Genomic DNA, 17,131 nt, shown 5'->3' on the forward strand with positions numbered 1-17,131 from the left:
GCTAGGCATAATCTCCTTGCCTCTGGGAAGGCTGAAGCCTTTCAAGACATAAGGAAAGAAGCATACGATGTCTTGGGTGAGTTTAAGGTCAAAAAACGAGCATGCTCCTGAAGCTGAGTGATGTCAAGGGTAAGAAGCTGCATAGGGCTTTGCTATTCTATTTACATCTTATCCCCTTTTTGAGTACAGCCCTAAGCCCCTTTACAAAGGGTGCAGGGAGGTCCTGACGCCTGGAGGCCTGTCCTTTCCGAAGACTTCTTTTTTTTTTCTCCAAAAAGCAACAAAAAATAAGGTAGCACACCAAAGCCCAGATGGTTTATGATGTGAACCCAGAATATATGGAACACCCCTCCCCTCCCAGGGACCTAGTCCTAAAGTTTATCCAGAGCTGTGGTAAACACCCGGGATCCAGAGGCGCGACAACGGCTTTGCATATTTCTTGGTACCCTTTTTAAAGCTTTTCTCTCTTTAAGTCACACGGTAAATTCTTTAACTACCAGGTATATCCCTACAGGGAGGGGGGAAACTCATGGCAGAAATAGGAAATATGCCCATCTTAAAGGGTATGAAAATCCCTTCCACTTCCTCAAAATGTGCGAGAGAGAGAAAAGCAGAAAGAATTGTCCCCCCTTCGCTTACAAAACCAGGCCTGGCCGATTTCTGCCAGAACGGCAGCGGCACAGGACGTGCCATTGAGATGGGCGCAGTGCTCCTCGCTGAAATCAACGGGGAGCTCTGCGCCAGACCGATGCCGCGGCGCAGCCGGCAGCGAGCCATTTCCATGTGAGTCACCTACGAGACTGCAGGTGCTGGAGGCCTATGGAAAGTTGAATCCTAGCCACTAACAGCTAATGTAATCATGTTGCTTGCTCAGATCTCCTGCTGATAAACGCACCCAGTTACTCCTAACTGTCTCCCTTACAAAATAACACCTCCCAGGACACCTACCTCTTCAATAGTTTTTAACCACGCTGCAGCTGCACAAGAAAATCCATTCATCAATTATAAATCAATTGAGGAAGAGAAATCTGCAGCTCGCTTGGTTGCCCTTGTTGTCCCTGCAACTCACTGATCCAGCTACAGAAACTTTCCAGTCTGCCAGGTCTGTTTATTTATTATTTATTTTTATTATTGTTGTCGTTGTTATTATTATTATTAGTTATAATTCAGAGCCTGCATGGACCATTCCTTCCTTTGTAGAAAATAATTCTGCAGCAGTAATCCATTAGCAGAGAGGTCTTCCCCTCTGATGGGAGGGGGGGAGAGAGAAAAAGGAGAAAGAGAGAGAAAAAGAGATTGTTTGTATTCCGCAAAAGGGGAAGCAAGTATGGTGGGCCAGATACAACTGCAGTCTCCAGCTACAGCCCTCCTGCTCTGGTTGTGGGGGGACTTCTTTAAATAGGTAGCTATTCCCCGAGCAAGAGCTCTGCTCCTCCTCTCCTGTTTGTGCTGTCAATTCCCAGCCCTCTCCTTCCAAGCAAAGATTTGCATTACGCGACGCTGCTTTTAACAAGTAAAGCATTTGCGAAAGTTTACTTCGGAGAGAAGGATCAGGCGGGCTTGTTGCTTGACGGTGAAAAAAACGCAACTGCCTGGCTAAGGAGGAGCGAAGGCTGGAAATGTTAGAAAGACTGGAAAGGACTTTGGGAAATTTTATCTGCTCTCTGAGAAGAGAGACATAGCAGCATTTACGATCATTGGGAACGCAGCGTTGGGGGGGAATTACTATATCAAAGGCTGAATAGTAGTAATAATAATTATTATTATTAATAATAATAATAGTAAACAACTCCGTGGGGGAAGGGGATTTTTTTTACCCTCTCTTGCTGAAGCAGTCTCGCAGATATTTTTCTCCTTTACTAAACTAATCACTGTAAATGTCACAGTATGCTAGTATTTCTGGAGCTAAACGACTAGCAGGACAACTGGATATTTTACTTTTTTTTTTTTTGGTGTTGAGTGTTCCGAGGTGACTAAATTTGCCTTGTTGAGCCTTGTAAAATCCTGACTTAATCATGTAAACTTCTGTGTAAGCAAAATAGACGAAACTTCAAAGGGTCAAAAACCCTTTAGGGATTTGCGAGGAGACGCCAGCAATAGATCCTAATCTGCCTCCAGAATCCTGGCTGTATTTGTCCAAGGAACTGGTACCAGCAAACTCTCGAAGGTAGAGATAGTGGGTTGATTCAGCCTTTATCCCCTTAGAGAGTATTGGCTTTGTGAGGCTCTAGGCAGCGCTTCAACGCCAGGGGATCTTGCCCAAACCCTCTAAAAATGAAGTACAGGAGTAATTTGAGATAATGACTTTGTAACAGGCTTGGGCAGACCTTGGACAGAAGAAGTGAGAGATGTTATCACCCCAGCATTCCTCTTAAAATGCAGTTTTTCCCCCTGCTTATTCCCAGTTAGTCAAAGCTACATTAACATTCCATCCAGGGCTGCTAAACAGAATCTTAATTAGTCCTGATACTCTTGTGCAAGGGGTTTATTCATTGCACTCTTAACTAATGGTTGCTGTCAGAGTATTTTTTTTCTTCTTTGGGTTCTTTGGGGATATCGTGTTCTGCTGCAAAGCATGACAGAAATGTAATGTGCATGCAAAAAGAAAAAAAAAAAAATCTTGCCGATCTGAAATCTTGAAACTGAGGCTGACTCCAGCCTTGCCTAATGGTGAGACATTGTTAGGACTAATGAGAATAACTTCACCAACAGAAATATCCCTGCATCTTGTTTGTCTTAAATTTTAATGGTACACGCTCTCTCGCTCTTCCCCCCCGCCCCGCCCCCCCGTGACAGAAAACATGACAAACTTGTTAGCCTTTTGAAGCAGTTCACTCAACTCCCACTAAATTTGCAGCCCTCGCTATTTTGCATTAGCCACCCGTGGCTCGGCATTTAACGAGAGAGTCTGTAGGTGGAGAAGAATTAACAAGTTACTAAACGGCCGGTTGCTCCGGCAGGACCTTTCTCTCTGCATTATACCGTATTTATAACCCGGCTTTGCGGTCATTCCTCCCTCGGACACACACACACACACACATATACGCACACACACATACACACCCGTGTCTGGTTTACACGCACACGCGTGTCTTTCTCCGCAACTCGCCGGCTCCGGTTGCCAGCAAAGGGACAGCTGACGCGCCCGTTAAGTGCGATGTACACACGCGTCATTTGATGTGCGCATCCCTCAAGGTTATTCGTGGCTCGGGGCTGAGTCGTGACAGTGAACAGCCGCGACACGCAGCACTAAAAAAAAAAAAAGAAAAAAAAAGAAAAAAAAAATGGCAAGGAGAAGCGTCGCAGGGGTGGCTCGCCATCCGCGCTCAACTGAGGCGGCTGTTTCGTTTATCAGCCGCGGCAGAAGTCGTTATTTGCCTGTAAATCTACGTTCAGCCACACCGATCTCGGAAACAGATTTATAAGACTATAAATTACCATTTCTTTCTTTAGAGTTCGGGGAAGGAAATGAAGAGGAGAGAAAGGAAATAAATTAAAAAAAAAAAAAAAAACACCAAAGAAAGGTGTTTTTTTTGGAAATAGGAGGTCCGTGTTACTTAGCTGCTGCTCACCCCTATTAAAGACTCCTTCCCATAAGCTTGCGTAACATTGATTACTCACAAAGAGTTCACAATAACTATCATGTAGCTAAACTAATTGAGACAATCATGCTAAGTTATAGTCAGTCTAAAAGGTACCATTGATGTGGTAATGCCTATAGAAAGTCAGACATGCGACTCACTACCATTTAATTGCTCCTTTAAACCTGTTATTACAATGTTAACTGGCTTAAGTATATATTGCTGCCTTTTATTGCCTTGATGTGACAAATTAAAACATACACTCTGGAAGCGGCATTCATTTGCGGACGGAGTTGCAGGAAAAAGGGAGCCGGGCGATGTCAAACCTGTCAGGATGAATTAATTTTAAATCTTGCATTTCGCACTGCAATTCCCACTGCAGTTTTGTTGCACGGGGGAAACATTTTATGTATAAAACATATGACTATTATATACAATTATTATATACGCGTATCCCATCTCATGCAGATCTGCCGGAAAATCAGCCCCATCGCGCTAAAAAACGAAAAGTCCTTTTGGCTCCGACACCTCGCCTGACGCTAAATTGAGTGGAGGTCTGGAGGAAAGCGGGGAGGGGGCAACGGTGGAGTTTCTACCTCGGCTCAGCGCCACACACCTCTACGGGGCAGGGTGAAAAAGGGCTTTTTAGCCCTTACCTCGCCTTTGGCTGCCAGGTCCCAGGCCCGGGGGAGCGGGGTTACCCGCGCCCCAAGCCCCGGGAGCAAGGCGGCAGCCACCGTCCCTGCGGGCTGCCCTTTCTCAGCTCTTCGTGGTGAAGCTCTACCGAGGCTCCCGCAAGGAGGGAAAGAAAAAAAAAAAAAAAAAAAAAAAAAAAAAAGTAATCATAATTTCTTGCTTCCTCATCCCCAGGGCTGAGCCGGGCTCGGGATGGTTTAAGCGCGCAAGGCTGCGCCTCTCCCGCCCCGAGGAGCGGAGCCCAGCCTCGCATTGCGCTGCGCCACTTCCCTCCCCCTCCGCGCATCCTGCGCGGGCTGGGCGGGGGGCTTCGTGGGCTTCAGGTAAAGCATCCCCTCCCCTTCCCCGCGCAATCGTGAAAGTATTGAGGACTCTCCCAAACAAGAAAAACTTAGCTCCCTCCCTCCTTCCCCTTTTCTTCTTTTCTTTTTCCTCTCCTCCGCTCGCGAAAAAGATGTCAGGGGGTTAAAATGTCCTCCTCACCCTCGCCCTTGATCTCGGGGAGAGAGGTAAGAGTTGCTGGCACCTTTATGGGACTCAGACCTGCTGCGGCTGCGGGAAGCGTCGGCCCCCGCTAACTTTGATCGGCCTTATTCATCCCAGCTGCGCTCTATTTGTTTGTCATTTCGCCCTTTTCCTCCCAGAATCGTTATTTATGGTCTGAAAAGTGAAACGCGCCGCGATTTGCCTTTACATGGACTTCTGCAAACGGGGGGAGACACGTCCCTCCTCCCCCCACCCCACCCCCCCCGCGCGAAGGGGATTGCCAAAAGAGAGGAAAAAAAACTGTCTCAATCATTATCAAATCAGCTTTGAATTCATTACTCCAGAGCATTAACTAATTACCAGATCAGAGAGAAGAAAAAATAAATATTCCTTTAAATAACTGAAGGTAATTATAACCCTGTTGTTGACACTAACGATTAATAATTGATCAGAAGTTATACACAATAAATTGTCAATTTATCTCCCTATAAAAATGCACATACTTATTATTTTTTTCCTGGGCGATTTTTAAGAGCCCGATCACCGACAGTATCCGCACAGCAGGCGTACCAGAAGCAGTACGACCGTGTCTTTTTTTGTGTGTTTTTTTTTTTTTTTCTCCTCCCAAATATTCGGGAGTATTTGGAAATCCCCCCGTCACGGATGACACAAGCCCGGGTGGAGCAGAAGCGACTTTCGCTGCGCTCCTGCCTTTCCGAGGAGGGCTGGGGCGGGGTGACCTCTCCCCCCACACACACACTCCATCTTTTCCTTCCCTTTGAGTCCCCAGATCCCGAAAGGAGCAAAGTTAACGGTGGCTGCCCCCGAGGCAGAGCGGCCGCGTCGCTCAGTCCCTTACTTGTACTCAGGGAAAATGCAGCCGGCTCGGCCCGGATTGGATGTGAAATGGTGACATTCCCTCGTGAGTCACGGCTTGGGGGGGGAGCGGGGGAAAGCCGGGGGAGTGGGGGCACGGGTCCAGATTGCGGGAGCCCGGCTGTCACCTCGGCCAGGGCGCTTACAGGTAAAACGTTCCTCCAGAACCTGTCTGCTCCCAGCTCCCGATCTGCCAGCCTGTGCCCCGCCGGTCGCGCTTTCCCTCTGTAGTTTTAATAAAGACTCCGCTTCAGAGCCGCCGAGTCATAATCAGGGATTAGATGCATGGGTGCTTTGAATATTCGCCGTGGATCCCTTTGTTTCTTAACTTTTTTCTTTTTTCTTTTTTTTTTCCTCGCTTTTATTTCTTTAGAAGCCGGCAACATACCTGAGTTATTAGTGACCGGATTAAAAACAAAGGGGTGAACTTCATATTACTTAGTGTGCAGTATTACTATTAATAACAACATTTTTTACCATCATTATTCAGTTCCTACAATGGAAAGGCTGTCTTCGACTAACTGGATCGTGAGAAGCTTGCCTAAGCACCCGGGAAAAGTCTGAATGCAGAAGGCAACGAATCGACCTATATGTAAATTCAACCTTTTTTTTTTTTTTTCTTCCCCCAAAAGTTAACAAGCAATAAAATCCTCCCGGTATTGATTACATCCTTGCCACGGTTCCTCAGTGGCGCGGTGAGACTGAACCGCCTTTAAGTGAGATGTAACGTGTGACGGAGGCAGAAACTTCCAGTAGCGAGAGTTGGTTTGGTTTTGCTTTGGTTTATTTTATTTTTTTTCCCTTGAGATTGGGCACGGAGGAGCCGGGCCGGAGCGGACCGGACCGGGTCGGACCGCACCGGGTCGGGCCGCTCCGGGCTGGGCTGGGCTACCCCGTTTCGCTCCGGGCTGCCCGTTCCCGCTCCTCGCAGCGGGGCTGCCAGCCACCCCCCCCTATCGGGTGCTAATTAATGGCCCATTAGGGAAGTGGGTGCCGCCAGGTAGGGATAAATCTGACGGTGCACCTTGCAATTTGTTTCTTCACCTGAAAATCACCCTTCACCCCCAAAACCTGCAGACGCCCTCCGGCTGTGGACGTTTAGAAAGTCCTCTTTTTTGTTGTTGTTGTTGGGTTTGTTACTATTTATTTTTCTATTTTCCGCAGTTTCCCTCTCTCTTACAGGGGCTAGGCAGGTCGGTGGCTAAGATGCAAACGGAGCGGGGAGAGAAAGGCAGGCGCCCATTGCGCTGTATATTAACTTTCCCTTTAGCCGGGCCCGTTCCCCTCCAGACGCGAGTTGGTGTGTGGGAGCCATTCCCACGTCTGTCTGTCTGTCCGCCCGCCCGCTACTGTCCTGAGCTGCATGTTACCTCCGTCCTCATCCCTTCCCCCAGTCTCCAGTTAAACAAAGGTGGGCGACGCTTTTTTTTTTTCTTTTATTTTTTTCTTTTTTTTTTTCCGCTCTCAAAGGCAGTTGGTGAGCAGCTTTCCTGAAACAATAACTCTCTTATTGAGAACAAATGTTGACATTTGCAGGCAGCGAGGAAAAAAGCAGCCCAGGAAGTGCAAAGTGGAAAGCGACCCTCTTCCTATTTGACGACAGCGCCAATTCCTTCGGGATCCCACCTGAGATTAAAGCCTGAATTTCAATAAATCAGCTCTAATGAAACCTCTGGCCCCGAAGAGGGGAGGGTTTGTCTTTCCCGCTCAGCAACGAGGGGAGAGGGGGGGGAGAGGGAGTAAATATAGAAAGGGGTGTGAGATTTTACTCCCAGCGGGCTGATTAGCATCGTTATGAAATAAATCGTACACAAAGCGATGTATTTTATCGTTCATCCCCTCTTTCTTGCTATACTGAAATAATCGCATTGTTTGTGCCAACAATCCAGCAAGGCTACACTTTCCTCCTGCTTTCAATTTTGATTATTAAATCTCAAATGACGTTGAATATGCAGTTCTTGCCCATTAATTTCTTGTTTAAAAAAAAATAAGTTTATTTGCCAAATCATTTGGGTGTCGCCCATCTGCATCCGTGAACCGTTCGTGAATTTCTCAGAGGATGAGAGAAGTCCATTGGGTTTTACATACATAGTGAATGCTTAAAAGCGAGTTTTCCAAGTCTTTCTACTTTTCTTTCCAGAAAGAAATCCAGGTCTAAATACTAGCAAGGGTGGGTAAATTATGGAAATCTTTTATAAGTCTTTGGGCGTATAAACATCAAAGGAATGTCGTTAGCCTTTTTTAATCTCTGCCACAGCTTTTGGTTTTTACCAATTGAAATGTACACGTTGTGTCCAACAGAGACCTGGAACATAAAACGTGGGTGGTGGGGGCGGATGGAATAGGAGCAAGAGAGGGGAAAAGAAAGTTCAGGCATCTCCCCAGACACAAATAGTCCCTCCGTGAAATCTTCCTAAAGTGCACAGTAAAGACGGTGGAGGATGATTACAGTAAACTTTTGCATCTACATCATATGCTAAATTGGAGGGGAAAAGCTGGATTACTGCTTAGCTGTTCATCTAATTGTACTGCAGACTACATGCAGATACAATTGCATTTTACCTCAGTGAAAAACAAGATGTTACAGGAGCAAAACATCATTCTACAAAAACATAAGAAGATGAGTAGGCCTCCAGCTGCAAAGGTCTTCAGTGTTTTACACTTAGCTAGATGGATCCCAGAGTTTCCCAGAATTACAATATTAATTTCTGCCCTATCAGCTGAAAAACACATGCATTTTCTCAATCAGTTAGACATCTTCATAGTGGTAAAATACTATGGGGGGCTGGGGAGGGAAGATGGATGATGGAACTGCATATATGTATTCAAGAAAAACAGCTTCCTTTCCCCCTATTTAATATAATCACAACATATTTCCTGACTCCAGACTAGCACGGCTCTTTATCCAGTTAACATTCCCAAGGCTGATGCCTGAAGTATCTAAGATCACTTTCAAATGCCCTTTCTAACAAGACCTGAGCAAGAGGCCACTAATTTTCACTGAACAAAAAGCCACTGGAGAGAGATCCGTTTGTCAATATCAACTGGTCCAGCAATTTCCCATCTTCAGACACATCGGCCTATCTGAGCTGGCAGATGTTTAGACAAGATTTTATAAATTGTTCAATATCAGACCATAATGAACCCCAACTGACCATTCCAAAGCATCTAAAAGCATTCAGGATCTCCCCTGCTGGGATCTAATAATGCTCTCACGCTGGAACATTATTAATCATGGAATAAAATAGATGAGCCTCTTGAAAAATAAGTGTATGATTGATTAAAGGGCAATCTAAGAAGCTATTATTCTTGTTTTATAACCGTAAGTTATATTCACTCAATTTATCTTTTGGGGAAAATAAATGATTGTTCGTTTCTTTTCTGAAATTATATTATATGAGGATTCCCATTATTTTGCTCAAAATTAAAATGATTAGTTAGCTGATTTTATGAGCCCAATCAAAGTGGATTTCCAATGTGACTGTAAAGATACAGTTTATTGATTTAAAGAAAAGGGGGAGGGAAATCATAAAAAAACCCAGGAATTGGACATTTTTATCTTTTTTTTGCCTTTGCATATTTTAGCCAGAAACAGAAACAAAGAAATTAGAAATAAGCTGTAGCTGATTATAATTTTTTTTCCTAGAAATGGTGGATTTAAAGAATGTTAACTCAAATAAAGTGCTACTTCACACCCAACATAAATAGTTTATAAGAAACATGCATGTATTCACATCACTCTCTCTATGCATATGCATGTATATATACAAAAACGTATTTGCACACATGTGTGTATTTAAAGCTTAAGTATAACGGAACAACCCAGAAGGAATTAATTTATGCAAAGCATATCTTTGCAACATATTTAAATTGCTTACTCATTTTATGGTCTGAGCTCTACTAGTGAAATTACAACTTTCGTCATTTTCTAAATAATAGATTATTATTTTGGGGGAAATGAACGAAAAACACCACATTGTTGCAGACTAGTCTGTTTTTATTTACAATTAGAGATATAAATTAGTAAAGAATTCTCGTTAAACAACCAAAGATTGTATAACCATCAACGTTTCAAATAAAAACCAGGCAAAATTTATTTACAAAAAGTTCAGATTCCATTGCAATACAACTTGCATAAATTACTAGAAGCTTTATATCGTTACAAAAATAAATATCAAATTTGTTTCCACTTTGTAAGGACTCAAGTTCTCCAATCACGTCTTTATTATCTCTACTGTATACATCTTTTACAAATAAATTTTACAATAAATCCTATCACACCTATCGAATATATACCGTGGCAATGAAGTGATCAATTCAAGATATCCTGAGAAAAACAGATCTGTTTTCAAAAGTCACACATACATTGGGGAAACTATACTATACCAGCAAACTCACATATGTCCAACAAAATTCTGGTTTAATAATTAGAGTCTGAAGATTTAATAGTGCTCTGTGGTCTTCTTTTATACAGTGGCACAAGATGTGATCCGGATTTAGAGATTTGTTATATATATTAGCTCGGGGAGAGATGATGGCTTGCTGACTTTTTTCAAAGCAATTGTGACACCTACCTGTGGACCAAGGAAAAAACCAGATCATCCAAAAATCCTTCAAATACACACTAACACCATTAAACTGAACAAAAAGGAAGTAAGGCAAAACTCTTAGTCGTCTAATTTCTTCCAACAAAAGAATTCGTTGAAAAAATATCGGCAAGGCGATTTTTTTATTGTTTATTTAGCCCTCGATAGCGGAGGTCTTAAGAGTGCCATTGCTAGCTAGGCGAGAGGCAATTCTCAGATCGCGTACCCTGCTTAAGATGCATGTCGATCTCTAATAATTGTCCCTTTTTATTTAAAATACACGTTCACTGCGTGAAGCCTCACTCAGAATGGACAATTTTAGCGCTGCCACGTGAGCACAAGCACTTTGTTTTTAAATAACAATACCTTCAAAGATTTTTTTTTTCTAAGGCTTTCTTTCCGTAACATTTAAATAGTCCTTACGGCTTTGCCTTATACGAGCGAAAAGTATGCAAGGTGAGGGAACTCTCTAACCTGACTTTAAAATGAAGATAAACCCGAGAAAGAAAAGCCGCAAGGAGAGCTTTTTTTGTTTTAAAAAAAAAAAAAAAAAAAAGGCAGAAAAGAGTGTCTTACTTCGTAATCAGGCTCTTAAGTAATGAAGCAAGAAATTAACGTTAAGCAAGTCTAGAACTGTACAGCGTGTCTTAGACCCGATGCCAAATGATCAGTGTAATAGAAAATGTTCTCACTTACTTGCATTGCTGTGTGATTGCACTTCTATAGGTATGGTTGTACTCCTACTGTGCAGACTTCAGTGGGATCTGTCAAAATATAACCGTCAGTTAGTCACAGGACACAGCCAGCTAACTAGATTATACAGTGTGTGCAGGTCCCAACCCTCACTCGCGCATAATTCGTAGCTCGGTCTTTTATATGGCTGGCCAGTATTTTATAATTGCCCGTATCTCGAGTATTTTGTTAGAAATAGCTGACAATTATATTAGTGCAAAACTTTTTCGCAAAAAAAAATGTGTATAAAATACAGTTAATAATGTCACGTTTCACATAATTTCAGTTCCAAGGTCAGCAATTATCTAAACCTAAAACTGAAAAAAAAAACCCAACCAAAAACAAAACAAAAAAACCCGGGAGAATACTGCAAACAAAGAGTGCAAAACCAGTTTGTCGAGAAAAAAAAATTAAATAAAAATACAGGCAATGACACCAGTACTCTCTGGATATCTTTGCGTGTAGTTTTTCCTTTTAAAAATGACTTTGGAAAGCTGCGTCTGCAGTCTGTGAGACCGATCTAAAAGTCGTTTTTTGCATTTCCTTTCTCGGTTCTGAGAGGCAGGTATCGATAGGACGGCGACACGCCGGTTTTAGTCCCCAGATTATACTATTGCCCCTCTTCGCCCGGCGGTGGTGACAGCCCGCTCACTGATTTCTCCAGAGAAGGTTCTCAGTATTTACAGCGTGTAAAGGACTTGTGCGGGTCGGGGAAGGACGGGCGAGTGAGAAGGGGGTAGTAGAGGGAGAAGCGGCAAAAACGAGTCACCTACCTTTCTTAGAGTCATAACTAGAGGGCCTGTAATGTTGTTCTAGCTGGTTAGTGATCGTTTTCAAAGAGTCACTGCTCTGCTTGTGGACAGAGCTGGCATTTAGGACAGTCTGACTTAGTCCCTCGTTTGAAGCCACTGCTGCGGAGTTGTATCTCAGGATTCCCTGGCTCTGCAGAGCGTTAAAGTTCCCATAGTTTGTATAATTGCTATAAAAAGGTGAGGTGTAATAAATATGCCTCCCCAGGAGGGAGGAGGGCGAGTAGGCAGCGCTGTGCGGGGCGGAGGCGGGGGTGGCCGAGGAGAGCGGGGCAGGCTGGCAGCCTTGGCCCAGGGTCTGGCTCTTGAGGTCCGAGGTGGCGATTTCGGCCAGCGACCAGAGTTTGGGCTTGCTGGCCGGCGTCGGGGGGCCGGGGGAGGCGCGGCCGCCCAGCGCCGCCTTGCTGGCGCTGCGGGCGGCGTCGGCGTGCGGGTGGCCGAGGAGCGGGGCCTCCACGGCGGCGAGCGGCGAGGAGGTGGCGGGTTTGGCCGGCGGGTCGCGCTCCCCGCCGCCGCCGCCGTCGTCCTCCTCGATGTCCTCCTCCTCCTCCTCCTCCTCTTCCTCCTCCTCCTCCTCCTCGATGTCCTCGTACTTGTCCTTGCACTCCGAGCCCGACTCGCAGAGGGGGTCGCCGGCTCTGCAGGGCAGCTTCTCGCCGTCCGACTCGGCGGAGCAGGAGTGGTCCGTCAGCGAGTCGACTTGCAAGCTGATCCCTGCAAGGGTCCGTCGGGCACAGAAAGGCAGAGTCAGGGCGGGGGCAGGCCGGCAAAGAGAGCGGGCGAGAAGCGAGCACGGCCACCGCCACCGCGGCGGGCGGGGAGAGGCTAGCCGTCCCGGCCTTTTCCCTTGTAATCCCGTTTCGAGGAGCATCCATCCCCAGGGGCTAGCTCCGCCGCGGCACCCCGCACCGCCCCGCCTGCCCCCCCCCCCCCGCACGGCGCCGCCGCCCGCCGCGGCACCTCCGCCCCCCGCCCGCCCCGGCCACCGGTACTGCGCGGCAACAAGCGCCCGGAGCAGCCGTAGGCGACGGGACGGGACACGTTTTGGGGTCGCTTTTGTTAAACGCCGCCTCCCCACCCCTGCACCCACCCCCCTTCCCCGCTGCCCCGCTCCCGAGGGGACGCGACGGGGCGGGATGGGGCCACCCCGCCGCGACCGCGGTCACCCAGCGCCCACCTTCGTCCTCTGCGGAGGTTTCGTTGCTCTCGGGCATCTTCTCGGGACTCTCCTCTTTACTCCTCGCCCCGTCGCCTTCGTCGTCGTCCTCATCCTCGCTCTTGTTCCGCGGGGCCCAGGTCATCTTGTTCTCCTTCTTGAGCCGCCGGCGGGCGTTGGCGAACCAGGTGGAGACCTGGGTGAGGGTCATCTTGGTGATGATGGCCAGCATGATCTTCTCGCCCTTCGTAGGGTAGGGGTTCTTGCGGTGCTCCTGCAGCCAGGCCTTCAGCGTGGCCGTGGCGTCGCGGGTGGCGTTTTTCCTGTACGCGGGATCGTTGAGCTGGTAGGGGTAGGCAGGGCTGCCGTACGGGTGGTAGCTGATGGCTCCGGTCATCCCCGTCGTATGGGCGTCGTAAGGGGAGCCCTGGACAGAACAAAACGGTGGGGTTGGCAATTTGTTATTGCTGATAGCCATTAGTAAGTTGTCAAGGCGAGATCGGCGGTTATATTTGTATTTCCCCGGGATGGTGTCTTGTATCCATATTCTATGAGGGGGAGAAGCAGCACCCAAAGGCCATTAAGTTGCGACCCCCCCTCCCCCGACTTCCTCCGCCCAGCACACAGACACTGGCACACGCGCTGAAAATCGCCGATGTTTTAATCTTTCTGCCTAATTTCATCTCCTTGTAATTGAATATTTCCCAATATAATTTTTGAACGGCGCAGACATTTTAAAGGCCCTACAGGTAGTGTCTTGATATCTACATTTCTCTCAAAGGTTCAAAAGATGTTTCCTTTTTTGCTATAGAAAATACAACAAAGCCGCCACTTAGCAATTCACTGCACTAATGCATTGCAAATCCAATTTGCAAATCAGAAGATATGCACCGTTTCGAATTGTTCAAATGCGATGTAATTAGCATTTTAATTCGCCCTTTAACGTTTAAATTGCGCTTATTTAAGTCTGCATAATGCAAGAAAAGTTAAAGATATCGCGAAGGAACTCGCTAACTTTCAGCACGTCTCTGAATCCCACAGATCGGCGAGTCACAGGCGCAACATCACCCAATATCCCGCAGTTCACAACCTCGCTGCAACTTCCAGCCGCTCGCCTCCCGCTTCCCAACAGGAAAAACAACCAAGCGAGATCCTCAGATCTTTTATACCACCCCGAATAAAGACTGCACGACAATCTACGCACTGTATTTTACGGACAGAAAGCAAGTACTTTCCCTGTCACTTTGCAGGGAGAGCGAACTTCCTCGCTGTCGTCCCTTCCTAGGGTCTCGACAGCGGCTCCAGTCTCAAATTCCGGGCACAGGTCTTTGTGTGTACGGACTAGATACGTGTCTGACTCTGTGTGCGTGTGTTTATAAAACTATATAACCATCTAGACGTGCAGTTTATTTATATAGTTTATGGCTTTATTTATATAGTTTATGCACAGAATACACACACACGCAATTGCAAATGCTCCATTTAACTAATAAGAAGAAAGTGAAATCCGAAACTGCGGCCACCACAACCATCTTGGGCTTAAGCGAAGCTCACAGATCGCAAACAGATGCTCCTTTTCATTCCTAAAATCCAGTTAAACCATTAGCACAAAACACACTGAAAGTAAATAAAACCACACGGGAATAAAGCCCGCAGCGCCTCTAAACACCGACTTAAAAAGAGAGGGGGAAAAAGAGAAAAAAAAAAAAGGAAAAAAAAAAAAAACAACCAAAAAAGACACCACCCCCCCATCCTACCACAGCGAAAAGAAAAAAAAAAAAAAAGAGAGAGAAAGCGGGGAGGGGGTAGCGGGTAGAATGGAAGCATCCAACTCAACTGACTGAGACGATCCGTATTTCTTTAATCAGGGCGCCCGCACGTCTCCGCGAACCGCGGGGCGAGCCCGGGTCCCAGGCCCGCCGGCACCGCGCTCGGCCGGGGCGCGGAGTGAGGCGGCTCCCCGGCCCCAGCCCCGGTCCCGCTCCCGGCCCCGACCCCGGCCCCGGCCCGCCGCTCGGCCCCCGCTCCGCTCCGCCCGGCTCCGCGCGTCTCCGCCGGCCCCGGCCGGGCTGCGGAGCGCGGCCGGTGCGCGGCTGGCGGCGGCAGCAGCGCGGAGGCGGCGGCGGTGCGGAGCGGAGCGCCCGGCTGCGCGGCGTGGTGTCGGGGGGCTGATGGCGAGTGTGTGAGGAAGAGAGGCTGAAGATGATGAGGATGAGAATGCGGATGCTAATGAAGAAGGAGAGGGTTTCTCTTCGGTAGTTACCATGTAGGAGGGGAATCCCGTGGCGGGGTCTGTGGAGTACTGGAGCGGGCTGGTGAAGCCTGTGGCCGCCGCCTGGGCGGTGAAAGCTGCCGATCCCGGGTAAGGGCTGAACGCCGATCCCGACGAAGACCTGGCCAGCTCCTCGCTCCTGGGGGCCGCCAGCGCCGACGCCCCGTACGCCGGGCAGGAGTACAGAGCCAGCGAGCCGGGGGGCTGGTAGAGGTAACCCTGAGGATAGGACATGGCTTGCACTGGCGTGCACAGGAGCAGGGAGGGGGCGAGGGTGACCGGCCCTGCTGCTGCCGCTGCTCCTGGCGCTGCTTTCGTGCTCTCCCTCTCCCTCTCTCCCGCCCGCCCTCCCTCCCTCCCTCTCTCTCCCACTCTCTCTCTCTCTCTCTCTCTCTCTCTCCCCCTCTCTCTCCGGTTGGCTCTGTGCAGTTATGTAGAGAATCAGAATTGTTATATGCTCCCCCCCATGCGCACCCGCTCAGAATAAAAACAAACAGGAGGAAAAAAAAAAAAAGAACACCCCCCCAAAAAAGGGAAAATAAATCGAGCGGTCAGAAATCTAACCGGGAGGGGAAGGACATCTGGGAGAGACGGAAGAGGAGAGGGTTAATAAAAAGCGAAAGAGAGAGAGAAAGGGAGAGAAACAGAAGGGGAGAGGGGGAGAGAGAGGGGGAGAGAGAGAAGCGAGCCCCCGAAATCAGAAAAGTGGCTGCTGCATATGGAGTTCTCCCAGCCAGCCAGCCAGCTCCCCCAGCGCCTGCGAGCCTGTATTTTGGGGGAAGTATAGAGTCTGAAGTGAAGAGTTGAGGGAAGGAGCACTCGAGTTTCTGAGGGACATTGGAAAACAGAGCTGTCCGTCACCGCCGCTCATCTGCATAGCGCGGCGGGCCCGCCCCCTCCCGCTCCGGCCCCGTCTCCTCCCGCGGCCGGCAGGCAAGGAGGCAGCGAAGGCAGGCTGCTTTGTAATGCAAGCCAGCCTCTCCGGCTGCAAGCACACTGCTGAAGGCAAACGATGATACTGCTCATCAGCTCCTCTCCGGACTCGCGGAGCCATAAATACTCTTTTCGCACACTCTCGATTACACCCCCACCACCACCACCACCCCCCACCACCCCTTACCACCACCCCCCTCTCCCTCTTTCTGTACCCGCGCGGGGAGCAGAAAAGAACATGCGTTATAAATACGCGCATCCCTTCCCGCACACAAGCGCTCCGCGCCCGCACGCGTGTCTCCGGAGCGTGGGTTCGCGGGTGGGTCGCCGGGGCTGGGCGGGAGGCGGGCGGGCTGGGCGCAGGGGAGCCCGCTTGGGGCGAGCGCCGACTGCCCTATATGGCCGGGGAGGAGAGCAACTGCTCGGGCCAGCAGACCCAGGATCGCGCTGTTCCTGGCAGCCAGGGCTTTATAGTTTTTTTGGGTTTTTTTTTGTTTTTTTTTTATTTTTATATAAGTTGCCACAAACAGTCAGGATCTAGTCACGGAGCGCGTTTGCACATTAAGTGAAGGGGGGGGGGAAATGAATTTAAAAAATCCCCTCATCTTTCTTTCATTTCTATTCTTCCCGGCCTGGTGCGTGGGGAAGAGGCCTGGGTGACTCCTTCCGGGGGGCTAGCTGCCTTCCACCCCCTTCTCCCCCCCCCCCCCCCCCCCCCCCCCGCTTTGCAGTTCAGATAAATCTCCTCGAACGCGATCACGATGTAATTAATTTCCCAAATAACGTAATCTCTTCCCCTTCGGCCCCGGCCACCGTCAGCCACTAGCCATTGCCAGCTCTGCTCCGGTCTGGTTAAGGGAGGAGGAGGAGGCGAAGGCACCGCTCTTTTCCCCTCAGTGCAGACGTAAATAAATGCACATACGTGCGCCTGCATTTCTTTAACCATCAGCCTGGAGGGACCCTTCAGGAATCGGCCGTGAACCGCCCGCACTCCAGCCCCGGCC

At 48.4% G+C, this 17,131-nt stretch overlaps 1 protein-coding gene and 1 long non-coding RNA gene across 4 annotated transcripts; one reads left to right on the forward strand and one right to left on the reverse strand.

Moving 5' to 3' along the window:
• Positions 1-4,503: 4,503 nt before the first annotated feature.
• On the forward strand, positions 4,504-7,340 carry LOC134510731 (uncharacterized). Of its 3 annotated transcripts, none has more exons than XR_010069705.1 (4): positions 4,504-4,600; positions 6,130-6,231; positions 6,910-7,050; positions 7,176-7,340. It is a non-coding gene; the product is annotated as an uncharacterized LOC134510731 (long non-coding RNA). The 3 variants fall into 3 exon arrangements; XR_010069703.1 differs by lacking the exon at positions 4,504-4,600 and adding an exon at positions 5,730-5,787 and having other exon boundaries at positions 6,822-7,050; XR_010069704.1 differs by lacking the exon at positions 4,504-4,600 and adding an exon at positions 5,730-5,787.
• A 2,337-nt stretch (positions 7,341-9,677) lies between these two features.
• IRX2 (iroquois homeobox 2) lies at positions 9,678-15,971 on the reverse strand. The gene is made up of 5 exons (XM_063326317.1): positions 15,186-15,971; positions 12,944-13,349; positions 11,731-12,480; positions 10,922-10,989; positions 9,678-10,213 (listed from the first exon to the last, which is right to left on the reverse strand). The coding sequence occupies exons 1-4, from the start codon at positions 15,426-15,428 to the stop codon at positions 10,946-10,948; spliced, it is 1,443 nt and encodes a 480-aa protein (XP_063182387.1). The 5' UTR covers positions 15,429-15,971; the 3' UTR covers positions 9,678-10,213; positions 10,922-10,945.
• Positions 15,972-17,131: the final 1,160 nt, after the last annotated feature.

Source organism: Chroicocephalus ridibundus, chromosome 2 (genome assembly GCF_963924245.1).
Source record: "Chroicocephalus ridibundus chromosome 2, bChrRid1.1, whole genome shotgun sequence".
Taxonomy (NCBI): Eukaryota; Metazoa; Chordata; class Aves; order Charadriiformes; family Laridae; genus Chroicocephalus; species Chroicocephalus ridibundus.